This window comes from Symsagittifera roscoffensis, chromosome 3 (assembly GCF_963678635.1).
Source record: "Symsagittifera roscoffensis chromosome 3, txSymRosc1.1, whole genome shotgun sequence".
In the NCBI taxonomy this organism is placed as follows: Eukaryota; Metazoa; Xenacoelomorpha; order Acoela; family Convolutidae; genus Symsagittifera; species Symsagittifera roscoffensis.
In genome coordinates, this window is record NC_087064.1 from 42,447,361 (window position 1) to 42,473,396 (window position 26,036).

General features: G+C 34.2%; 2 protein-coding genes and 1 long non-coding RNA gene across 3 annotated transcripts; 2 read left to right on the plus strand and 1 right to left on the minus strand.

Annotated features, from left to right (window-relative positions):
• The first annotated feature begins 14,511 nt into the window (after positions 1–14,511).
• LOC134841714 (uncharacterized transmembrane protein DDB_G0289901-like) lies at positions 14,512–16,222 on the plus strand. Its single transcript, XM_063857748.1, has 4 exons — positions 14,512–14,699; positions 15,013–15,183; positions 15,487–15,746; positions 15,956–16,222. The coding sequence occupies exons 1-4, from the start codon at positions 14,660–14,662 to the stop codon at positions 16,220–16,222; spliced, it is 738 nt and encodes a 245-aa protein (XP_063713818.1). The 5' UTR covers positions 14,512–14,659.
• LOC134842679 (uncharacterized) lies at positions 16,070–25,961 on the minus strand. The gene is made up of 5 exons (XM_063859127.1): positions 25,347–25,961; positions 24,083–24,667; positions 21,279–21,526; positions 20,353–20,795; positions 16,070–17,150 (listed from the first exon to the last, which is right to left on the minus strand). Exons 1-5 carry the CDS (start codon positions 25,368–25,370, stop codon positions 16,648–16,650), a joined length of 1,803 nt encoding a protein of 600 aa, XP_063715197.1. The 5' UTR covers positions 25,371–25,961; the 3' UTR covers positions 16,070–16,647.
• On the plus strand, positions 17,408–18,347 carry LOC134842802 (uncharacterized). Its single transcript, XR_010162554.1, has 2 exons — positions 17,408–17,681; positions 17,847–18,347. It is a non-coding gene; the product is annotated as an uncharacterized LOC134842802 (long non-coding RNA).
• Positions 25,962–26,036: the final 75 nt, after the last annotated feature.

Below are 26,036 nucleotides of genomic sequence, written 5' to 3' on the forward strand. Positions count from 1 at the left end.
CTAGAAGAGGTACGTTGGAGATTGGATGGGTAAGAAAGAGAACGAATGAGGGACCCAATCTGGCGGCTCATCGTGGGCTAAAAAGATGGTTGTTCTGAGAACGAAAATTAGTGGTGTGTGGCTGTTCTACAATTCATTCGTATGTGTCTTCTATATTCGTTTGATGAACTACTATATGAGTAACTGGACTTTGTGGGTAGCTATGACTTGATGAGATGTGCTCTGTTGTTTGTTGCTGTTTTTCTTTAATTTCGAGGTGCTAAAGATAATGTATGGTTATTATGAAACTTTTGTAATTGTGGTGTAGAAGGTATTGTATTAATACAAAGGTCCAGAAGATTTAGGGATGGTGATGAGGTTATATTAAAATGAACTCTGGGTGTTGTAAGATTTCTATTTCAGCTTGGATGGATTATTTGTCTATCTATTGTAGATGTTTGATTTGACTAGGGTGTCTAGTTCTATTAAAGTCTTGTTGGAGAGAAGGATAGATGTTGTATGTTGGTTCGTATTGCGGTTCGCTTAGAGGTGCAAGGCCAACTACGGGTATTAAAGTTTCTGATACTAACGCGTGTCTTTCTTCTTCAAATATATAGTGGTTTCCTTCAAATGAAATGCGTGTTGATGATTGGATTGAATTATGTGACTAGACGTTGGTGTTGTTGGAAACTCTTGTGATGTCGTAGTCGGTGGGGATTGTTGTGTTGGTTGTTGATTAGCAATATTGAAGTATTTTAGTTATTTTTTTCTCATGAAGAAAATGTATGTTGCTTATAATATTCTTCTGTGAAAATGATTAAGAGGATTGTTGCACAGGTGAATATTGCCTTTTTTATGCATTTACATTTTGTCAAAATTAGGGAGACTAGGAAGGTGACAATAATTACTAAAAGAAGAAGAATGTCTTCCTTTATTGAATAAATGTCTTAAAATTTAGATAGTTGTCAAACTATCGTACCTCAGGAGGTGGTTCAGGATTTCTGAGGAATACTTGAGGTAAGCTTTTGTGACGGAATGAAAATTTATGAAAAAACTGCAAATAGATATGAGTAGGAGGAGGAATATTTCAAAAATGTCTATGATGAAAAGTATAGCAAAATGAAAAAAGATTGTGAAGAATGAAAAAAGGTTTGAAATTATTTTCTTGAGGAGTCGAACTGTTAGAGAGAAGCATTTGCGAAATGATTCGTCTCGTCAACGTTTTTTTTATTTTCCGTGTCAAAGTTTTTATCGTAGTTGGATTGGTTATTGATTTTTCACAAGCAAAATGGATATAAGCAATTTTTTGTGGGGCAAGTCTGAAGGTCTAGGAATAAACTTCTTAATTTTGTTTTTATTTCTTGGATGATTGGTATTATTCAGATGTTATGTCTACTTCAGGCTAATTGATCATGTCGTGTTTTTTCTTGCGGCGCATTTAATTTTTGTGTAGGTTAAGACAAAACTGTTGATTTTTGTACTGGTTGATGAGGGAGGGTGGTAACATTTAGTTTTTGTTTATTTCAATTGTCAAAAAAAAAACGTGTTGCTAATTTCTGACCCGAAGGTATTTGAGTTATAGTTTCATATATGTTTGAAGTGAGCAATGTGTCAGCTAATGAAGTGGTGCCAGAGTGGGGTAATTTTTAAATAGTTTCTGTTTGGCTGAAAATGAGCTAGTTGCTTAAGTGTGTTAACAAAAAATATGGAAAAGAGAAGAAAAATTTGTTACATTTAAAAGGTTTAAAATGATTAATTAATTGAAAGGCGTTTTTGAAATTCAACTTTCTTTAAATGTTTAGATTGTGGGATGATAGTTTTGTAATCTCTCTGTGGTTGACTTCGGATTCGTGATGATTGTCGTTGTTGAGCTTTTTCTTTTGTTTCTTGTTATAGAGTTTTTTCTTCTAGTTTTAGATTTTTTCTTTGTTTTTGAGGTATCTGTTTATAGCTGATATCCTGAGATTGTGGTAGGGTATTCTAATTCCTTTATTTTTTGATTCTAATAATTGTGTGTTTGTTTCTGTGTTGAACTATTTCCTTTTCATTTGAATCAATAAGTTTGTATGTTACATCAGTGGGTTTGTCAATAATCTAATATGGTCCTTTTCGGATTGGTTCTAATTTTTTAGATGTTCCTTTTTGTGTTACAAAATTTGGTATTAAGGCATACGTTTCTACTTTTAAGTTTACCTCTATTTAAAATCCATTCCGCGTGTGTGCCGGAGGCTAATTTTAAAGTTTGCAGATGATGAAAATGATCTTCATCGAGCGTATGTAACGATAAATTATAACAAATTGATTTTTTAGTAGGTTGGCGATGACCTTGTGTATTTTTTGATAAATTTGCTGTAATTATTATTGGTTTCCGTGATTTTGCTTGAAAACAATTTCATAAGGTGATAGTGTACTGTGAGATAACGTATTGTGTTTCCTTTTAATTGTTTTTCTACATTAACTGGAGAAATGATTTTGTATTTCTCTAAGATACCTAGTAATCTATTGACTTCATCTTGAAAGTGCATTGGAATTTTACTTGCTCGTTGTTTCTTGAAAACTGCGTCAAGTTTTAGAGGTAGATGTAGTGGTGAATTTACTTTTCCAACATCAAAATTAGATGTAACGTAAACCATTGGGTACTTAAATAGTTCTGCTAATTGTTCAAGTTCTTGTTGTGTATTTTGAGAGTGTTGAAAATTGAAAATTGTAAGAAATTTTTGTTGTTCGGTGGTATATTTTGATATTTGAAAAATTGGTTTAAAATAAGGTGCTTTTGTGAAGTAGTCTGTTTTTAGTTTTGAATCAATAATTTTGTTATTAATTGATAAATCTTCATTGAAAATTGTTGATTGACATATATCGAATGTTTTCAAGGTGTTATTTACGCTGCATGATGTTTCTACTGTTGGAGAAATTGTTGCATTGGTTTCATAAAATCCTAAAAGTCCTAGGGTAACGTTTTTTTAAATGAGGAGATTTTGTATAAGTGCAAAGAAAATATATCTGAACTTGTAATTTTTAATTATTTGATTGATGAGATTGTTACTCCAAAAAAGTTATGGATTGGTCTGAATTCAAGGACCGACATATATGTCGTTGTTTGTTCTTTGTTCTATGTTGTATTGATGGTCTTGACTTATTGAGATGTTGTATACATATCCTGATAATGGTTTCAGGTGTTTTCGTTCTATGTTGTATATAGCGTAAAATTTGGCAAAAATGGATTTTTTTTTAATTTTTGAAAGAGTTTGAGGGATGTGTTATTCGTTCTTGTTTTTTAATCCTTCATATTTAATTTGCTATTTAGGATACTGGGGGATATATTTAGTAATAAATGTCATACCAAAGATATTGTGTTTTTTATCTGTGATATGAAATGTTTGCTTGAAAGGTTTATACAAAAGTTTATTTTATTCAATTGTTTGAGCGGGAACGAGGAGTAAATGAATTTTTCCAAATTTGTCAGGCTTGATCATTGTGCTGTAGCTAATCCGCTTGAAGTCTTTGCAGGTAACAACTTTGGATGTAAAGTTTGTTTTTCATTCCAAGTGGGAATGTTTATAATATTTGATTCTGCTCCTGAGTCTTTTAAGAAATCAACTTTAAGGTCTGATAATTGAAAATCTTTGCTTTTTGGACTTTCTGAGAGAAGTGGGATTGTTTTTTGTTGTATTTTGATATATTTTATTCGTACTTGAACTTTTTTCAAGTTCTTGTTCGGTGTAATCTGTTGTTTTGTGTTTTGTCTGATTTTTCGAGGTTATTAAAAATTTCATTGTTTTGATAATAATTCGATTCAATTGGTGTTTCGTATTCATTTTTAATATGAAGCATGTTTATTGAAAGCGTATTTTCTGTTTCGCTCTCATCATCTGTGGATTCATAATTTATGTGATTTAATTGTAACTCTGAATTTTCTGTGTTGTCAAAACTGGGGGCGCCTGATTGAGTTTCTTCATTTTTTTGTACCTGGTGTATTTTTCCTGTGTGGTGACTGAGTATAATTTCTCTGTCGATTTGAATATTTAGAAATTCGGTTCCTAGATTCGGTATTGATACTGTGAATGTATTTTTTTGGTAAATTTTGATCTTTTTTCATGATTTGATAAAATGATTTATTTGGCTCTCTATGTTTCTGTGGTTTGTTGTAATTATCTTGTTGTTTTTGTTTCTATTCTGCGATGCTATGTCCATATCTACGGCAATAGTTACACCATTTTTTGAATGGTGGTTTATCTCTAAATTTTGGGTTTTTCTCGTAGATATTTAATACTTGAGTGATTTTTTCAGCTACTTCAGTGTCAAAGACATGGTGGTTATTTACTTATGAAGTAGTTGTATAAATATTCATTTCGTATGGTAAATTTAAATTTTCTGATTCTTTCAATTTTATAGTGATTTCAGCTTGTTCTGTTCTTTCTTCTAGTTTTCGGAAGTCTATATCAGGTTATCGAAATGAAGATGGATGTGATGCTCTCTTTGTTTGCTCTGTTACGTAGTTGTGGTGTTAGAGTCATCATTAAGACTTCTGTCATATTCGTGTGTTTATAATCATTTGTTTTGAAAGAGTATGTTTTTCTTACTAATGTTTCGATTCCTACTGCAAGTTGCTTAATTGGTTCATTAGGGAGCCTACGGATTTCGTTGCAGAGAACTCTTTGATATTGTTTATTTCTTTCAGAGTCGAAGATATTTGAAAATTTCTGTGTGAATCTTTTCCAGTCTGATTCAATGTCTATAGGTAAAACTGAAAACCATTTTTGGGCTGCGCCATCAAGTGTGGTTTGGATTAGAGCTGTGAGTCTATGTATCCAATTGCGATGAACTGGCGCATTGACTGGTTCAGGTCCGATACTTAAAATTGAGTTATTTGTGACTGCGTTTCAGTAATCTTCTACTGAGTCTTCAGGATCTGTTCAAGTGAATACCATTTGTGGTTTATTAGAAGATATAAAAGATCCACCCATGAGGTATGGATTCATAGTCATTTGGAGTGATTCTGCGGTATTTGGTATTTGAGAAAAATTTGTAATTTTTGTTTTTGCAATTTCATGTTGTTGTAAATATTATGGTAACGGGATTTCATTTTGCATTTGCGTTGGTTGATAATTTTGTGTAAATATAAGATTTTGTGATTGAAATTTATTATTATATGATGCTGATTTTTGTTTTGGAGGAAAAATTTGTCTTGATTGTCGTGTTTGTTCTTTTCGCGTATATAGTTCAAAACATTGTGGCTGATAACAAGGATCTGGTTGATCAATAATCCAGTTGTTTTTTTTCTTGATTTGTGTTATATTGTTGTTGGTTTCGGCTAAAATAGTCTTCATTTTCTGAATAATGTGGTTGATTTCTTGTAAGATAATTATTAGTCATATTTTTGTGATATTGAAAGAACGGGAAGTTTTTGCTACGTTCCACTGTAGCTCGTGGTTGATCGTTGAAAAAATTTGAGTTAGTGGCTTGTTGTGGTGTTTGTTGATTGTAGTTTTGTGCTTGTGCTTGGTTTTGACTTTTCATATACGGGGGTTTTCTTTGTGTTTTTTGCAAAACAGTTATAGATCTGAAAAACTGTTTCTATTAGATGTTTTTGTGTGTTTGTTTGTCGTGATGTCGTTGCTGGCTTGAATGTTTAATAATCCATTTGTGAGTATGTTGGAGTAACGAAGGTTTTACTGTAGATTGTATAGTTGATTGTGGAAAGGCTGTAATTTTGTTTTGTGGAGTTGTAAGTGTAGAATGAAAAGGTGAAATGCTCTGTTGTTTTGTTGCTGGCATTGTGTCGACTTTTTCTTAATTATTTAATTGTGATCGAAATTAAATATCGCGTTCTGTAAGATTTCTTGTTCCATTTAAATTTTCTTGTGTTTTAGTGAATGTGTAGCTTAAACTTTTTTTTCCTGTTCTGTCAGTGAACATTGCTTTATAATTTAAAGTATTGCATCAATAGTAAGTGGAGTTATTCTAACATAAATTTTATCAACAGAAATAGTAGTGATTGCTGTACTTGATATGTCAGTTGTTATATTAATAAATGATGGATGGGATAATCTGTTTCATCTGCTAATACAGTGTCATTGTCTGAGCCTTGCGGTCGAAATTTTTTTCTTGATTGTGCTATGAGATCGATATTATGGACAAAATAGTCCGTTTAATCCATTATAAACTATACTAGCTAGTTATCTTTGTAAATCATGTTTGACTTTTTTGTGAAATTTCGTTACTATTAAGGTTTTTACGGATTTTATCTAAAAATTTTGAGAAGTTAGAGATTTCTTGTCTTACAATTGAGTGCCGGGATATTTGAGGCGGTGACTCATTTTGTGTTTATTTCAGTTTTTGTATAGATAGATAGCTATTAATAATTGAAAAAGCAAGAATTCTATATCTATACCATCTGTTTGTATTTGATGGGCAGGCTGATTTGATAGTGGTCATAAAATTTCAATTGTGAATATACCGTAATATGTTGTAATATTACGTATACCTTTGAGATAGTGGTCAAGGTTTTGTCATTTTATCCTCGCAAGGGATCACTTTGTGGTTGTATAAAAACTGAAATTATCGAGTTATCGTCGCAATTTTTGTTGTATTCTATCATTTTGTGTATTGTAGAACTGTTAATGTGTAACTTTCAATATGTCTTATTGGTTGATTCCAATTATATGGGCGTATTGGTTTTTTAATGTATGATTTCCTTTAATTGATGACGGTGTTGTAGCTTCTGAGTCCGAAAAATATTTTGATCTTCTACCGAGTTTTCTTATTTATTGAATCTTTCGAGTCTCGAAGTTCCTGTATTGTGTTTGTTTTTGATTCTGAGACTGCGTCTCGTCTTTTTGAAAGTTAGCTTTTGCTATAATTGTTTTGTTATTGTTATAATTGTTTTTTTCGTGTTTGTTTTTTTTAAATCTAAAATATCCGATTGTTTCTCTGAGTGGTGTGATAACAAGGTCGTGTCTTCTGTTTTTGTTTAAACATTTATGTAATATGATTATTTGTTTGCTGCCTAGATTATCTCTTGACATAAGCTTTAACACGATGAGTGCAATACTTGGGGGTTAAGATTTTTATTTTCCTAAACTGCTAGTCGTGACGAGTTTTGTGGGGTTATCCTAACTTGGGGCATAGGTTGTCGTAGTTGATTGGCTGGAGAGAGTATATCAATTCGTGAGAATGATTTTTTTTTCGTGACTAGGTCTTAATTTATGATTAACTTACTTAATCTTACATAGGTGTTGTGATTTGTGATCAGTGGTTGGAGAAAAGTAAACCAATCTACGAGGTTCAGGTATAATTAGAACATAAGTAGATTGTTAGAAACTATTTTATGTCTTACCAATTACTTACGATTTTAGCCTGGGTCATCTAAGAGGGACGGTTCAAGAGAAGGATGAGTAACCGAAGTTCTTCACTGTCTATCTTAATTAAAATGGTTAGTTTTCCAAAAATTTCTATTAGTACTGGGTCGTTTATAAGGGTTGGAAAGTGAATCGACATTTGAGGTGTTACACACTTTCAAAATTATGGGGTTGAGAGAACAAAATTGTTCTTATTTGATCCAAGGGAATCCTTAATGATCAGAAATTAAAAATGATAAATTTGGTTTCAAGTGAAATCAAAGATCCAAGGAAAACCTTGATGGTCTGCTTATGAAATAAAAGCGAATTATGGAAAAGCAAGGATAAGCCATTATAAGTTTTTATGTAGAAGTTTAAGTTTAAAAAAATTTAAAAGTTTATGTTTAGATGATATTAGTTTACTGAATTTATGCTGTTTAGTTTTAGATGATGAAGCTGAGATGAAAAAAATTATGTGTGTGATTTCATGAATTACTTACTCAAAATTTTCGATTTACTGCAGATTTTTGTGGGAACTACTTGTGTTCTTTATATCAATCGTTATTGTTTGAATAGTAGGCTTAGCACCAAATGAGTTGTTGAAGAATTAGTCTTCAAATAATTTTCATGTCAATAAATGAAAATCTAAATTTGTTGCATAAAGTATTCTAAATACAAAATTTGTTCCGGTTTCAGTCGTACTATCATGTAGTAGATTGGTCCGTTTCCTGATCGTTGTTCACGCTTGATCTTTGTCTGGTATCAATACCTGGTATTTCTTGTATTGTTTGGAAAGTTAGCGTAGATTTATTGAGACGTAGAGACATTTCTATTAAATTGTCTATTCCATCTAACATTTTTGCTTTTTGCAATTGCCTAATTCTAAGTTAGTTAAGTTCTTGTTCGAGACACCGTCTGCTTGTCACGCTATCTTTTTTTTCGGCCGGATAGATTCTTGCAACTTCTTAGTCTAGTACCAATCCTAATCTTACTCTTAACCTCCTAGTCTCAATAGATCTAGTGTATACTAGTTCTCGCGAGTTAGTTCTAGGAGTTTATCCAGAAGGAGAACAACTGTATTCTAAGATTTATTCAAATTGTTCTGGTGCTGAAACTACAAGTAGTTTCAGCACTTACAAAGAAGTGTCAATGTTAGAGATGGAATATGATTGGTTAGTTAGTAATATTTTATAGAGATAGTTTTATCAATAATATAATTGGTTAATAAATACTAGTTTAGAACTGGTTCCAATGTGTTAAAAATAGTTAGCTTGTTCATAATAAAAAGCATTGTAACCTTATGATAACGTAAAATAAATTTGTCAAAACTGAGTTTCAAATATGGGAACATGAGTAAAGTTGTTTTCCTTTCATGAAGCTTATACTCAAAAATTATCATACCGGCTCACATTTATCAATTTAATATTAACCTCACAAATATATTTTTATTTTTTTTTCATTCAGTGTAATTATAACTTCATAGCAAAAAATTTATGTTAGTTAGTCCAAACTTCAAAACTCCGATTCAAGAGCGTTAAGTTGGTATTTAAAAAAAAATAAACAATTTGGTTGCAAGTGGTAGAGCGCCGAAAACGCACTGAATCATTGTGGATTTGACGAAATTGTCTGCTTAAGACACTAACGAAAACCATAGTTTCCCAGCTGACAACCATGAACAATTTTGCTATTAACACAACTGTAAATCTTCGTTTTATGAAAAAATGCAAGCAAATTGGAAATTGGAAATCTGCTTTTAGAATTAAAATTTTGCATTTCAGAAATAATGAAGGTTATGAGTTCCAATTGCGAGACTAATATCTTTAAGAAGAAACCTCACTCGATCTATGGGTGGTTTTCGATGATTCGCTTAGAAGATTCGCTAAGTCATTATAGTCATGTGTTTTAATTTCAGGTGTTGTCAGCAGTGGACCACCCTCGAAGCCAGGTAAATGAAGGTAATTTTCTATTTTCATACATCCACAGTTTCTAACATCTAATTATTATTAGCTTTTGATTGTGCAGGGAGAGCTTTCTCAGGCCTTATTTTGATTTAGGAATCTCTCAATGAGATTATCCAGAGACATTAACAGTGCTCAGTTTTCTTTGCAAAACTCAAATCGAGGCTTACGAGCAGTTTGGATTCCTTTTCATTAAACTTTTGTAATTTAGCGTTTTTTTTTCAAGGTGATCAAATTATCAACGAAATCTTTTTAGATAAAAAACGAGGAACGGCAGGGGCAGACAAAACTCCTGGCAAAAAAAGTTTTAAATTGGAGTTGTAAAATAGGAAAATGAAACTTTAGCAGTTAAAAGATTTTGAAGAAAGCAACACATCCGAAAATGCTATTTCTATTTCAAGTTTTAATAATTGAGTTGAAAATACTAAAAATTAAAAATACTGTTTGAGACAAGCTATTAATCTTTATCTAGTTTCTGTTTACAAAATTTTTGTTGCAACATATTTTTTTAGTTCCTGTTTTGAACTCATTTAAAAAGGGATAAACTTTGTATTTGGGTTAGTTTTAGTTGTTTAGTGTTTTTCTGCGCAGAATCATTGTTAGATTATCACAATCAGAATAAAATGAAAAAGAAGGTGCCAAAAATTTGATTTTTTTGCTTGTTTTGTTTTTAATGTTTTTTCTCGACAAGAACTAGTCAAATATGACGTATGTGCAAACGTTATAAGCTTTTTTTCTACTACGCACAAAAAACGGAGTAAGTTTGAAGAAAAAGGAAAAACTTTTGTCAAGATTTTTTCACATGGTCCGACCTTTATGTGCTACTTGCCCAACAACCATCTAACTTTCTTTATTTTCTTCTTTTGTTTTGATAAAAAGTTGGGGACTCTTTGCCTGGTCGTAAAAATTGCTGATATTCGTTTTACGTATTTTACTTTTAATATTTTCTAAATCAACTTCACCGGTTTGGTGTTAAAAGAAAAAGATCAGAAAGTCAGAAAGTATGGTTAATAGCCTATTGAATTTGACATGAAAATTGTTTTCAGATTTTTGATAATTTATTTTTTTCGAAATTTGAAATTTCAAATTCCTCATTTAATGTTTAATTCTTCATAGCGAAATCATATTTTCTATAGAGGCATATTTTTTCACCTTTTTTGCCATTTTTTGATGTTGTGAATATAAATGAAAAATTACTGTTTATTGTGCAGGTAGCCTAGAAAACTCCAACCGCAGATAAGCTTTCAAAAGATTTTGAAAACGCGTATTTTGATTTTTTCCAACTACCTTTTGCTTTTTGATTTTGTTGGGGGGAACAATCGTAATTACAGCTGTTAAAATTCAGATAGTGAAATTAAGTTTTTGCTTTAGTTTTTGTATGAGGAAGTGTTTATTCTTGTTTCTGACTCATTAAACGCTTTTGACTGGTGAATGGGACACAAAATGTTGGAGCAGAAATGTTCCTCTATTTTTTTCTCAATGCGTAAGAATTTTATATTTTGCTCAAATTACAAGACAGAGAAAGTCTGGAAAATTTTTTATGGTACCTGTTCTTGCTTATGCGTGAAAAAAACTTCTAAATCTGAATTCTTTTCAACTGCTTGGTCTTATAAAAAAACTTGCTTTTTCCAGCTAATTCAAATTATTTATAAGCGAAAAGTTATTGTTTATTTGTATCTAAAAAATCTAGTTGTTAGCTTCCCAATTCTACATAAAATCAATTGTTTTAAAAGTAGCTTGCTAGATCAGATATTCAGGATTCAAACGCAAAAACAGGTTATAGCTATCATACCTGCAAAAAGAGCTATTCACATGCTTTGATAGAGAAATTTCTATGGATTAGGAAAAATCAACCTCTCACAAATTATCCTGCCAATTCTCAGATTAGGAATTCAATTGAGAAAACCAGTAGAAATCTACCCTAAAAGCTCCGCTATTTTTGATGAGAAGCCGTTGTGGCTTGGGTATAGTCCAATTTTCAAAATTTTGAAAAATATGCATTTTCTCCCGCGTCCAATCAATATTTTCTTAAAAACACCAAACAAGTATCTTCCAAAATTAATTTTTTTCAATTGCGTGGTCACATCGAAAAAAACTGTTTTTGCGAGCTAGTTAAAATAAATATAAGCTATTAAGTTTTGTACTTTTTCGTTTCTAAGCTCAAAAACACAAAGAGTGTAGCATCTCTGTTTAATATACAACTAAACAATTCTGATTTTTTGCTCCGATCCCTGAAAATGAGGAAGAATTTTGCATTCGGGTGTGTTTTAGTTTTTTTCTTATCCTACTTTTCCAGGCAAAACCAGCTTATCTCAGTTTTCCACGCAAATAATTGGACTGCGTTGAGTGATATATCATTTTAAAGCCCTTTCAGTCGTGATTCGAACAAGTTTAAACAATATTTGAAGTTTTTTAACAGTGTTGAAAAAACAGGTTTGAAATTTTTTATTTTTGGACTTATTTTGGGCTAATCAGATGACTGTGTAGCATATTTAAGCTTAATTTAAGCCATGATAACTTAGTTTTAGTCAAGTAAACGTAGTTTTTGGAGTTTTTTATAGCTCAATACTGGGAATCAAAAACTTGAAAGTTCAAAACATTCATGCAAAAGAATTTGAATAAAAAATTTAAAAATTTAAAGTTTTTTTTGAAATTTTTTTTTGTTTTTCTAGTCATTTTTTTTCAAAAACTGTTTTCTAAATGATCTATTTTATAATGACTCCGAAGTAGGCCTAATTTTTTTTCAGATATTTTATCACCACATACAAAAAAAAGACAGCAGTTTGAAAAAAAAATTGTATTTTTTTAAAACTGTTGTCAGCCGGTTGCTGTGCAATTAGCACAGAATGTTCCATCTTTATTTCAATTTGTACTGTTTATAAAATCACTTTAAATCAAAACAAAAACCCTCCCAGACAAAAACGTAACATAATCATCAAGCGCTTATGATATATTGTAGGATATCTATTTTTTGGGGGCTTTGAAGAACCTGAAATTTTTCAATTAACTTGAAAAATTCGAGAAGCAAAAACAAATGCGATAAGAACAAATTTAAAAATTGATGGCTTTCACAATATGGCTAACGGCATAAATAGTTTTAATTGATGCATGTTGGATGATGTCTAGATTTGGTTCATTGTCGAGAAAAAAATGTCTTATGATACTTTTTGCTTCGATGCATTTTTATACTAAAAAAAACTGGAAAGCTTACAGGAACCTCAAAATAGAACATGTGTTTCAAGTCAAGAGAAAAGTAAAAAGATTCAAATGTTTTGAAATACTTCAAAACAAAATTGTTTCAGAAATTTTCAGATAAAATAAAACAACTTGCGACGAAAATTGGTTCGTGTTTTATACAAGGGCGGATCTGAGATTTTTCAAAAATTTTTTAAATTTTGTCGTTTTTTGTTGTAAGTTGGCTAAATTGATTTTCCGAGCTATCTCACAGCACAAAAAAACTCTGTTATAGCCAAATTTTTTTCCACCGCAGCCAAAATTAAAAAAAAAAACAGGCCAAAAAAGCATTTTAGACACTTTTTGGAAAATTTTGCCGATAAAAATTAGAAAATTGCGCTTTTTGGCGCGAGCTTCCAATTCTAAATTAGTAAATCAAAAACTTTGTCGACTTTATATTTAGGTTGACTAAATTGATTTTCCGAGCTCTCCCATAGCACAAAAAAGACCCTGTTTTGGTCAAATTTTTTGCGCCAAAGCCAAATTGTGAAAAAACAGGCCAAAAAAGCGTTGTAGGCCCTTTATAGAAAATTTCGCCCAAGGAAATTGCGCATTTTGGCGCGCGCTTCCCCTTCAAGAGTAGTAAATATTGATGCCAAAGGAGCCTCTAGAAAACTTTTAAGACCGTCAGCCAAAAAGGGCTATCTTAATATGGTACAAAATTCAACCTCTAAATTGCTCTTGGTGAGACTAATTTCCACCATTTTTTTGCGTAAGGCAGGCTAATTCAAAGCTGTTTCGTATGCATCGAGGTTAAAATCAATTTTTAAAAATTCTTTTGCCAATTCGGATCCAATGTCATATTAAAGAATTGCCTGCATTTCAAGAAACTCTGCTAGTCTTGAAATTTTGCAACTAAAAATTTGTTTTCATTTTACAGCGAAAGTAACAAGTAATGAAGTCACTAATGACAAATTTTATATTTATTTAGTTTTTTTCTCAGCTAATGTTTTCTAAATGAACCTATAAGCTCAACAGTTCTCAAAACATGGAGAAGAGCTAAAAAAAATTGATTTAGCTAAATTTGATGTTTTTTCAATCTTTGAAATGAAGTGCAAAAATCAGAGCAATTATGTTAATTTGTGTGTAAATTTTTATTTTTCATGTTTTTATGTTTTTTGCTCTCATCAAGTTAGTTTTCAGAAAATTCAATTAAATAAACATGCAAATAAAATGTTATTTAGTTATTTGTCTAAAAAAGTTCAGAATTGATGGAGAACCTGAATTTATACAATCCTTTACCGAGTTGGCCTCGCTACGATTATCACCCATGACAGTGTAATTTGCGGCACTGAGTCTTAGATATTACATGGCAAGGATAGCCTTGGAGCACCAGTGAATCAGAAAAGCACCAACAAAAAAACTTTGTCGAATATGGTTTTGGGGCTCAGGTTATTGTAAACATATTAGTTGTTACTACAGTGTGCTTTTAGTACCTATGTACAATCCGTTTTTTAAGACAAACAGGCGAAGATTTCCAAGAAGAGGAAGACTAGAGAGCTGCATATGGTGTGTTCGATTCACGTGGAGATAATTTAATTTTAGCGGTATTCTGAAAAACAGTGCAGATTCAGAAATGCTTTAGCAACATATCAGAACTGCAATTTTGAGCGCTTGATGATGGTTGTTCCAAACCTGACTATAGATAACATGCCACTGAATCAGCGATGGCTAAACCTAATTTTTCTCTAAATTAGCAATGATTACCGAGATGTCAACTGGGGCTAAGTTTGTCCTGAAAATCGTCTGTACATTTTAGTGAAATCTTGCTCAAAAAGTTTTAAGACATTCAAAAATACACTTTCAAAGGTCTTGTTCTCCTCAGGAACACAAAAATTTGGCTCAATTTATTCAGAAAAAGGTCTTGAAGTTTTTATTTTAGTGGCATCTCATCAATAAGCTTTAAATTGAGCACCAAATCCTCTTGAATGGCAGCATCAATATTTAACAGCGAGCAAACAGAATAGAGAAACGGCTTTATTTTATAATCCTTTCATCTGCTGCTCTTTTGAGAGGAAGCAAAAACACCTTTCCAAATGCTCTCGACTCCTCTTACTCATTTTCAAGACTGTTTCGGATCGAAGAAACACTGATTTGTTTGTTAAGATAAAATTATGCAGTTAAAAACTCCATTAATTCTCCAGAAAAATGATATTTTCAATTATATTTCTAGATTCCAAAACCTCCGGTAAGTCAACGCAGTCTTGTGTTATGCACTAAATCTTTCCTCCTCTAAACTTTCCTTAGTTTTCCAAATATTAAAAAATATATTTGAATCAACGAATTAATCCATTAGACCAATAAGACCAATTAATCCAAACTCTGTCTCCATAGATTTTTGGCAATATATCAAAAAAATTAATTTCCTTGATTTAATGTCATAATATTTAGCTGTAAATTTTAATTATCTTTTTTTAAAATCAATTTTTTTATTGTAATCTTCAATTTTGTAAAAAGTTAAGCTTAATGAAGTAATAATTATGGGGTTTGTGTTGTGGTAGGGCCCTCCATCGTCACATCTGGGCCAGATTCTGAACCATCTGACAAACAAAATGTTCCCTCTTATCAAGATGAAGACATGCAGACGGGGTCAGAATTCCCCTCGATCAAAGTATCCACTAAAAGTGACCCTGACAAGGACGACTACCCGTCGCCCAGCTCAACAACCACAGGTTCCGCCAAATAACTGATTCTACAAACTGTTTCTTTTCTCCGTGTCCCATGCCGCCTGATGCGAAGTCCCAGTTCAAATATGCCAAGTATAGTTTGTAATTTTTCAAGAATTACAAAAAAATTCTAGATGGTTTTTTCAAACATCACTTTTTCGATATATCGCTAAAAAGTCATAAGTTGTTGAAAAGTCAATCATTCTTCTTGCTCAATTCACCATTCAACTGTTAATTGACTAAGTATCGCAAATTTATAATTATTTTAAGTTTATTTATCAATTCTAACTTTGATGGTTCTATTATCAGGGCAGACAGAGTCTAAACCGAGTCAAGACAGCGACGTGTCTGGGTTCTGGGGCAGTGGACAGCCCCCTCCCGAGACCAAGTCATACAGCACCAGTTCGACAGGGGACACAAACTCACTAGAGAGCAACAACAGCGACGTCTCTGGCTTCTGGAGCTCCAAGGGTTCAGGGCCAGGGGCGCCTCCGGGCGGAGACAAACCAGACAGTTTGACTGACTCCAGTTCAGGGAACACATTATCAAATCCATCAGAAAACAGTCAGGTATCAACAGTTCCGTCTTTTTTTGTTGATTTGCGTTCATGACTCTCCATCTGTTTTTGATATGCTTGAATTTTATCGGAAATTTTATAAAGAGAACAGACTTTTGTTTTCTGACTAAAATTAAGACAAAAATGGAATACGAATCCAAAATATTGAACAACGAGAGAAGTAGAAACTGAAAAGTTTAATACAGAGCTGCTGTTGATCAGGTGTCCGGTTTCTGGGACAGTAGTAAAAGCAAGTCGGCGGGGGGCGACCAAAAAGCGAAAAAACCAGCCGGAGGTGGAGGCGGCGGAGGGGGAGGGGGAGGCCAAAAAGCACCATCCAAAAACGACAAACAGTCTCAAGACTCCGAGTTCTGGGCAGACGACGACGAAAACGGGGCGGCCAAAGGAGACGACTTGGACGACTATCAGACATTTGACGACACTTCAAACATCAGTGCAGACAAAACAGTGGAAGTTAAGACGAAATAACAGACTAACTAACCATGTCTCAGTAGAATAAATTATAATTATTATAACAAAAATTGTTATAATCATTATAACACTTAGTTCAATAACAACCAATTGCGCAACCAAGGATTATATCTGCTTTTTTACTCCAGAGAAAATTGGTGCTTTTTGTAATTTTAATTTTGGTGCTAGTTATAAAAATGTGTACTATTATTAACGTAAAATAAAACTAATAAATCACCATTTTGAAAAAAAAATTATGAAAGAAAATCCAGAAAAGATAGGAAGACAACTAAAGGCTTGAGCTAATAGAAGAAATAGTGCTTTCCACGCTCAATTTATAAAAGTTTATCAAATTTATTGAGAAATAGTTCAGAAAAGGTTGGGGGATTTATCCCGACAGTCTGTCTGCAGAAAGCTCAGCTTTCATTTTTAAATTTCAGGTTTTATTCGGATACTGCAATTGGTTCGGCACCGTTGGTCTCAGAAATAGTCAGCGGTTCGGGACTCGGGTCATCGCAAGTCGGGCTTAAATGTAGCGGGCTGTTCGTACTTTTCTCAGCCGGCTGTGTTTCGGGTTCATTCTTTGACACTGTATCAACGATTGACCAAAATTTAGACCCATTTGAAGTCGTTTTGCGTCTCGGCTTTTCAACAGGAGTCGATAGTTGCGAATGGTTCGAAAATATAGTTGTGACGTTGTTTTGTCCTGAGATTTGATTCGCGTGGGTTGCGAAAGCAGACTGTGAGGAATGAGAGGAGAGGTTGATATTGTCGAGGGTTGAGTTTGGGAGGAGGGTGGGTTTGTTGGTGCCGATAGGGTTTGTGAAGGGCGACAGGGGCAACTTGCACTTAACCAGGGTGCCAGGATATGGGTGTCCTGGGGAGGAGTTGCCGTGCAGGGTAGTTGAGAGGGGGAGCTTGGGTGTCGCATTGCACGTGGACGAATCTAGAAACAGAGGTTTAATAAAAAAATACTTCGCAGTAATGTTTGCCAAGAAATCAGTTAAATTGACGAAGAGTAAAACATAACGGGGAATTGGTTCGAAAGTTTTTTATTTAACTAAAAGGAGTTGGTAAATTGTGTTTTGAACTGCATCTTCTCACACATGTACATTTGTGTCTATATCCCTGATTTCCTGGAACTACTATGATAGTCTTACTAGCTTTGATACCTTGATGTTGGGGTAGGGGCTTTAGAGTTTGATTGGTTTGAGGTTTAAGCTTCACTGTTTACCATTGTTAAACAAGGTTCTATTAATCAATCAAAATTTGCACTAGTTCATTAAATAACAGCGATTGTGAAACTTAATAGATTGTAAAATTGCTCAATAAACACCGGGGTTATCGGAAATTCTGCTAGGTTGTCGCAGCTGTAAATTTATGAGTTTTAGTTTTTGTCAACAATTTGTCATTATTTAAGACCCAAACTGATTGGACTGTGTTTACACCTGTTGACTAAGTGAGCTTTTACCCGACGGTAAGTTATGTTATGTACATTAAATGGGGCTCTCGTTTTCTCTATTCACATACGCTTATCTTGAAAAGTACCGACAGTCATGGCGATTACAGATTACAAATTATGTTCTGAAGTTGTAAATTAGACAAACTTTCTCTTTATGAGCCAAAGCAAATGCTGTTTTAGGTGAATAAAAGCTAACGGAGTGAACAAAGAGCGATTCAAGGTGTATTTGTGCTTCAAATGAATGGATGAAGGCCTGTTCTTTCAAGTTGTTCAGCAGACGAGTGAAACTTCCTGCAGTTGAGAGAGGAAGGGAAACGCGAAGATTAAATGAAGAGCTTAGATGAGGTTCAAGAAGACTAGTCGAGATAACTTGACCTTTGAAATCAAAACTGCCAAATGAAATGAACAGTACTCCACCCTATGTCAACTGAGTCTGTAAATGCTTAGGTTGTAAATGCTTTAAAAATAATATGCCAAATGCCTAAAATATGATTTTGCTTCAGAAAACAGCCGCAATTTAGATGAGCATGAAAAATTGACAAATGATGTTTTCCTCTCCTAAATGTTGAAAAGCAATCTATGGCTCAGATGATGTGGTTTCTGCGGAAAAAATTACAATTTTCGATAGTTTCTGACCGACTTTTGTCCGGTATTGAAAAAAAAATTTAGCTTTTACGAAAATCGTTTTCTAATCATTACTACGAAAATCTTGCGAACATGTAAGCTCGTCGTCAAAGTGTTGGCGTGATACCGATTGACCTAATTCGGGGACCAAAATTTGGTGTTAATTGCTACCTAGACATCGTCTCGAAATAACTTGACAAATTATAAAAGCCCAGAAACGAGTTTACGACTGAAATCTATAACCTGGGGAGCTGGCTTAAATCCAAGTTCGGCAATCACTTAGGCAGATAGACACAGTTTATTTATCACTTGTTCAAACCTTCTTAAATACTCATTTATTTATCACCTCTGCTAAGTTATACTAACTTGTTACTAACTAGCTCGTAAATAATTCACAATAGTCCGGGCAGTACTGCCCGACGGGGCAGGCCAGAGTATCGCCTAAGTTAATGGGTTTTGTCTGGGTAAATTTGCACTTAGGATCCTAAAATTAAAATTGACCCACTTTTGAAAGAGTTTGTAAATCACAACGACTGGTCCACAAAAGTACACAAAAAGAACTAGATTTAATCAAAGAGTCGCAGGACATTTAAGCCACTATTTTGTATCCGCTTCTTCCGTTAAGGCTTTCATCAGTTGTGGATTTAAAAAGGACCCCCCTTCCCTCAGGGATTCGACCCTGCCGACCCAAAGAGTCCCACTTTTGTACTACTTTGAGATATCCAATTTTGGCTGACTGGCCCTAAAATTGTTCTTAAGGCGTATTTGCCGCCAATATACACTAATTTTGAGTGCGAGCGCGCGCCAAAAAAAAAACGATTTTCTGGTCAAAATTTTCATGACAATTTTTAATAGAATGACAAATTTTGAAAGTAAACGTAATTTCCGTGTTCCCTTTATGAAGTGGTCATTATTTTTTGTGACAGAATTGTTTTGATTTGTTTTGTTTAGTTTTTTTTCAATGGTGGTACATTGAAGTGAGATGAAGTGAGAAGGAGAGAGGTGATATCGAGACAGCAAGGGGCGGGGGACTGCCCCCACCAACATGGTTGAACGTGTCAGAGAGACGAGTAGTTTCGGTTGTAATATCTAATAGTGCTAATTACTAATTAACCGGAGTGCTCTCAACCGAATCATGCTACACACTGCCGTACATAGTGCCAAGTGAGAAGTGATTACACTTATAATTCTCTGGCAAGATCCCTCCCACCGTTCACTTAACTAACATATGACCACCAATCTTTTGTGTATTCATGTCCAGATCAAAATAGAATCTAAAACTACAAGCTAAACACCTGAATTGTCACTGACTTGATAATTAAATCACTCGTTAGAGAAGTGTGAACATGAACAAAATATTTACTCGAAAAGTTTGCCTTCTGATTTACAATTATTGTTGATCGCAGATGAAGTGTTCTTTTAGCAGTCAATTAGTCGAAAGAGATTTTCAGCTACATTTTTCAATTATTTTCACCAATTGAAGATACTACACTATACTTGTAATACATGCTAAGAGTCTGTCACTTTTTGGAGAAGTTTTTGCTCAGCATGAATGACCAGCAAAACTGTATATCACTTGACGAGGTTTTCAACTTTTGATTAATATTATGTTAATTAATTGCCATCGATGATCATACGTGTAATTTTTCTCAGCTTGGCTCTTAATTATTTTATTCATAGTTATTATTACCATCAATTCACTAAGCTGTTTTACAGCAAGCGGCCGCGGAGATTATTTCTGGAGAGGCTTGAGTAAATAACTTGCTCTCTCAAACCAATCAAATCTACATATCCACCTCTGCCATTGAGCCAGTCAATTAGAGAAAGCACCAAAATAATCACCACCCCCATTTTTACAAGTGAAAACATTATCGCACAAGCACACCACAAATTGAAAGCAAATAATAATAACAAACAGACAATTAAAAAAGTTTCCAAATGGTCTGCAAAATGTCTGAAAGCTCGCCCTACCCTCATCCTCGTTAAGTTCCGCAAGATTGTATGAAATAATTGCTATGCGAAAACACGAGAAAAATAGGTAAAGTAAACTTTGAAAATGTACCTTTAGGTGTGAAAAGATCATCATTGTATCCCTCGTCATCTTCGTTCACATGGACGCGGAGCACTTCGTGTGGCTTCGGAATTGTCGTTGAACTCTCGTCTGGCCTAGACGCCTTTGATATCACTGACCTGCTATCGTCGTCAAGAGCAGTGACGTCATCGTCATCATCCATTTCATCATCTTCGTCGTCGTCGTACGAGTTCCGAGGAGTCCACGTCATTTTCCCTTCCTTTTTCAGACGTCTTCTGGCATTTGCGAACCAGGTGGAAACTTGAGTGAGGCTCATTTTGGTTATGATTGCCAGCATCACTTTTTCGCCCTTTGTAGGGTAAGGGTTCTTGAGGTGATCCTGAAGCCACGACTTGAGAGCTGCTGTCGTTTCACGAGTCGCATTTTTCCGACGACCAAGAGCAACCCAGTCGGCCGCAGACGGATGTAGACCTCTGAAAAAAATCATTAATTTTCAAAAAATTGCTCAACTCATCTTTCTATTATTTTATTCTTATTTTTAAACATCTTTGAAGCTAATTAAGCAGCAGTTGCGCTACAAGATCATCTCGTAATGCAACACATGTTTGATTTTTCATTACTGTCATAACTTCTAAGTTGGATCTTGTTTTAATAATGAGCTATTTTAATTTCAAGTATATAAAAATGTTTACAACGTTAAAACCGGATAGTACAAATAAGCGCAAAATATTAAGACTAAATTTCTCAATAACTTGCAGCTTGTGCTGAAAAACACGATCAACCTCTCCAAAAACAAACGTTTCTCTCAGAAAAGGCTAAATTCGAAAATCCCAAATTGTATCCGCTGAGTTAGAAAATTAATTTCGCTGAGATTTTAAATAGGAGGCGACCAAAAATTAATTCACCAATTATGGTGAGGGGAGAGTTGGATTGTAAAAATGGAAACTTCAACTGACCCGTCGAAGAATGGCGAGTGAGGCCCGGCTGGTCCGTACAGTCCTGCTGACATCATCGGGGGTAGGAGTCCGGCGCCGCCTCCCACAAGAGGGAGCATTCCTGGGTTGGGTAGAAGGGGCAGGGGGAGCATGCCTGGTGCCACCATCTGTCCTAGAGAGGGGAAGGTGGTGGGGGTTGAGAAGGTAGGTGGGGGTGCTCCTGGTAGACTTCCAGATGAGTGGGGGAGTGAAAGAGACGACATAGACACCTGCAAAATCAGACAAAAAAGATAAATTTCACCATAATCTAACTATAAAACAGTTCATTGTTAAACTGTAATTAGCATTCATTAGCATGTTTCGAAGATATAGCTTCCCATAATTAGGCAAAATGGCCGTCTTACAGAATATTTCAAAACTAAAGGAAAATCAAAACCCTGAGAAAATATCACTTTGGGAGTCGGCAATAAAATATGAGAATCTCACCTCACCTATTAATGAAGAATTGAACCAAAATGTATTGTTTCTTTTTTTTCTGAAACATTCAATAAATCTTACGTTTGAAGCTGGCAAATTTCCTGCATTTTGCGACTACAAGAGGCATATTAATGAAAACAAAAGTGTAGTTGAAAAATATCTGAATTTTGCTTGTAATTCTGAGATGAAATTGTGTTTTGCTTGTTACAAACGTCATTATTAATTTACACTTCCCGAATGAAATCAGGGGAGGTGACGAAAACTATTTACATGAAAAAGGGAAAGAGAACTTCAAAACCATTTTATTTTACAATTCTCAAGTCGGTTAAAAAATAATGAATTTCGGATTAGAAACGGACGGTCATTTTTTCATGCTTAAAGTGACAGAGTGTACACCTTGAAAAAACGTAATCAATTTTTGATTAAAGCGTTTAACAGGTGTTGAAAAAGTGTGAACAAGTGCTAAACTGTTATAAAAATCACCTTTCCGCAAATGAACAAATAATGCGGCAATAAACAACTTAATCAAGAAATGTGATTTCAAAAGTAATGGAATTAAAATAGCGAGCAAAAATTTAATATTCTCATCATTTTTAGGTAGATGAAAGAACAAAGACCGACACTTCTGACAGGAAAATAACAAAAACGTTTTGATTTCAATATTTAGTTTTTAAAAACAGAACTTATTGATTTTGAATCACTGATAATATTATCATAGGGGGAAAAACCAAAACAAAAAATTATTTTTCGCCCTTTTTCAGTTTTTTTTGGCGCATAACTAAGTACATTCGCGAAACTATATGAATTTTTATATGTTCTTAAATTACTTCAAAATTTGCTGGTTTCAAATACAAAACGTTTAGTTTTCAACCAAAAGGATAAAAAACAAAACAACTTGCTCATCAGGCAGACCTGAAGAAAAACAGTCATTGAACACTTAATTATTATTTTTTAGATGTTACCCAATTTTTTCCGAAGCAGCAGATGTTATAATTTTCATTGAAAAAGTATTTCTACCCAAACAAATGAATAGTGTGTTTTATTCAAAATGTTACCAAAACACATTTTTCAGTTTTAAACAAGGCTCAAGGTCTGCTGGCTTTTTTCAAAGAGGCTTTTAATGTAGTTTTTATTAGTGGAGGGGAAAACATCTCAAAAGGACACATCTTCAAAGGGCGTCAAAATTAGATGAGGAGGCCAAGTGGAAAAAAGAATGTCGAAAAAATCAATGGAAAGATTTCTCGATGAATTTTAGAATATCTTACCCAGAGAAATAATCATCAGAGGCAAAATAGGAACGATTACAGAAAAAGGTGAACTTTTTTGTAAATTTTTTGAAACTAAGGATGAAAATAATTTAGCGAGAAATTTTCGTATTAAATTTGTGTCCGAGAAAATTGTCCTGGACAAAGTTACTCAAAAGACGGAAAAATACCCAAACAAAACATCCCCAGTCATTGAAGCCCCCAAAAAATTAAACTTGTATTGGCGGGACACAAATATCTATGCAGCATTAAATTACAGCTTCACAGCCAAGTTGCCAAAAAGGCTTAAAATAGGTGTTTTCAGTTTACCTCCTCACTTTTTAGAAAACGGCGAGAAAAAGTCGGGTTCATTTTGATAAATAGCTCGTATAATTTTGATTTTGAGGTGTTCAACTTTTACAGCCATATAATCGATTTGTGAGATTGTTTTAGCCGTGAATTTTGTATTCAAAAATTGAAATAGAGAGAGAGAGAGAGAGAGAGAGGGCAGGGATGACAGGGGAGGGGGGTTATGGGGGTGTTGGTGCTGGTGACTCGAGGAGGTTAATGTTAATGGGTACGGTGGATGCTAGAACAACTGTTACAGTCATTCCAATCACTCACACGTCACACACACATGCCCATCTAAGTCGCTACTCCCGTGTTCAAACACGCATACAATCACCACACAATCAATAAGGGTCTCCACTAGGGGGGAGGGGGTTCGTGTAACTAATATAAATTGATGGTGGATGAAATTGATCTAACAGCGAGTACTAAAGAATTAAAGCACCAAAAAAGCACCAAGTTCATGCTGCAAGAGCGATTTATGCTAAGCAGAAAAAATGCATTAAATAGAGATCATAATAGAAAACTTTGGATTATAAGTTTGTGGATATCAACCCGGGTTTATCTGGAAAAATTAAGTCTGAAACATGCAGCAATGCATAAGATTCTGGTTTGAAAATCACAAAATTTAAAAAAACATCATTTTGAATGGAACAGAAGTAACTTCACGAAAGTACTTCAAATAGTTGGATTGGACCTCTAAACAATTTATAAGCTTAAAAATGGTAAATGAAAGAGAAAGTTATTTTAACTAACCTTTTGCAATGAACAGGAGCTGCAGAAGCAAGGCCCGTTTCCTCTCAGCTGAAGCTGACACCCAGAGCCAGGCGAAACTCCACTGGAAGGAATGGAACCCATCCCATCGCCTCCAGATCCCGGCCTCGGTCCGCCCAGTCCAATCTGAGACCCCCCATGGAATCCCGCTCCTCCCATCAGCTGATGCGACTTGAGGAGTTGACCCAGAGCTGATCTGGCCGCAGCAGCTGCTGCCATGTTAGCCACGTGATTTATGTGTGCCGGGTTGTGCGAACCGGGGGGAAATGGAAGAGGGGTGATGGTGGGAGCAATCGGCGACAGAGGCAGAGGAGAGTGCTTCGTCATTTGAAGTTGGGAAGTGGCAATAGGCGGTGGAATTGACACGGGTGCAATGTCGCTTTTGTAGGCCGAGTTTCCGTTCACTGCGTGGTTGGTCCGAGTTGGAATTTTGACCAAGTTTGCTGCGTTACTTGTTGAAGCCGATAGTGCTGCTTGGAGTGCTGCAAAGTCGTGGATTGTCGGTCGGCTGATGTTTTTCAGTAGCAAGTTGTTGTTTTCATTCGCGGCTCCGTTTGCCAACAGAGACTGTAAATTGAAAATGTAACTTGAGCGATTAGCTTTTTGAAAATAATTGGCTTCGTTTTTGTGTGTAAACAGCAAACTTCTTATTTAAATTACAACTGCAAACATGTGTCAGCGAAAGCATTAGATGGTGGTTAGAGGACTTTTTTAACGACGAGAAAAGTCTAATTAATCAAAAAGTTATAATACGTTCTCGTTACAATTTTTATCCAATTAAAAAGATTATAACGGCTATTACCACTCACTTGTGTGGAAGGTGCTGTTTAATTTGTTCTTCAATTTGCGGCTTCAAAAGCCATAAAAAAAGCTATTTTCAACCTGGTTTTGATGTTTTATTGCCATTTTACACCAAATATTATAAGACTTGCTTCTTAAACTTTTCTAAAAACAATATTCTAAACATTTGAGAGCCATTTAAAATTGCGTTTCAAAAATTGCGATTTTTTTGGCGCCAGTATGTCTGGAAAGAAATCGGATGAACGTAATTGAAAACTTTTATTTTAAAAGGATTTTATTTGGTCAAATTTCTCAGAATAGTGAATCAAAATTTCGAAAAATCATTTGGGCTTTATTACACAATAAGTGAATGTCTTTAGATGTTTTTAGTAGTGACAACTTTTCAGGCGCCAGTATGTCTGGATAAAAATTGGATTAAAAAATAACAACGTAAGAAAATACTCACCTTATTAATCGGAGAACTAGCCATGAGAAGCGAAAAATTAAAATTATGAGCGTGGATACTGTAAAATTACTTCTATTCAAAGTAATTCGCCAATAAAATTAAAACACACAGCGACTACAGTCTTCATTAAGCGGCGCCGCGCTGTCTGGCTTATAATGATTGGTAGATAGAAAGCAGCAAAATTATTCGATAAATTCAAATTTAGACTCGCTTTATACACAAAATACCTCTTCTATTTCTCCCTTTATATAATCACTTTTTCACTATTTGTAAAAAATACTTTCCAGATTTATACTGAGTCACTTTTAAGAGGGAACTGAACCCAATTTTTTCAATTTTTGTAATCCAAAAAGAATTATTAGGCAATTTTGAAGAAAATTCGAACTTTAAACGAGGAAGTTGCGACTAGAATTCAGATATCGACTGAATTTGGATTTTTTGGAAGTAGGAATAAATTTCAGAAATTAAAAAGGAGGATGCCAATTTTTAAAGAGCGCGCAATATTGAGAAAGACAACAGATTGCACAACTTGAAAGAGTGTTTCGACCTCACAGAGCCAGTTAGTCTTATCACAGTTTCGGAATGTATGGACTTGAAGAGATCCTTACGAACCCGTTTCAAGATCCCTCAAAGTACCAATTGAACATCGTGTAGAAAACGTGTTCTTAAATCTAAAATAGTTGATAAACA

What these genes read in the sequence shown, in the direction of transcription:
- LOC134842679 (XM_063859127.1), bottom strand. Translation starts at nt 25,370, where the DNA reads ATGGCTAGTTCTCCGATTAATAAG. An exon ending in CACTCGCCATTCTTCGACGG is followed by an intron (nt 20,796 to 21,278) that starts GTCAGTTGAAGT and finishes GATTTTTTTCAG; the next exon opens with AGGTCTACATCCGTCTGCGG. An exon ending in TGATCTTTTCACACCTAAAG is followed by an intron (nt 17,151 to 20,352) that starts GTACATTTTCAA and finishes CTCTGTTTCTAG; the next exon opens with ATTCGTCCACGTGCAATGCG.
- LOC134841714 (XM_063857748.1), top strand. Translation starts at nt 14,660, where the DNA reads ATGATATTTTCAATTATATTTCTAGATTCCAAAACCTCCG. An exon ending in GCCCAGCTCAACAACCACAG is followed by an intron (nt 15,184 to 15,486) that starts GTTCCGCCAAAT and finishes TTCTATTATCAG; the next exon opens with GGCAGACAGAGTCTAAACCG. An exon ending in ATCCATCAGAAAACAGTCAG is followed by an intron (nt 15,747 to 15,955) that starts GTATCAACAGTT and finishes GCTGTTGATCAG; the next exon opens with GTGTCCGGTTTCTGGGACAG.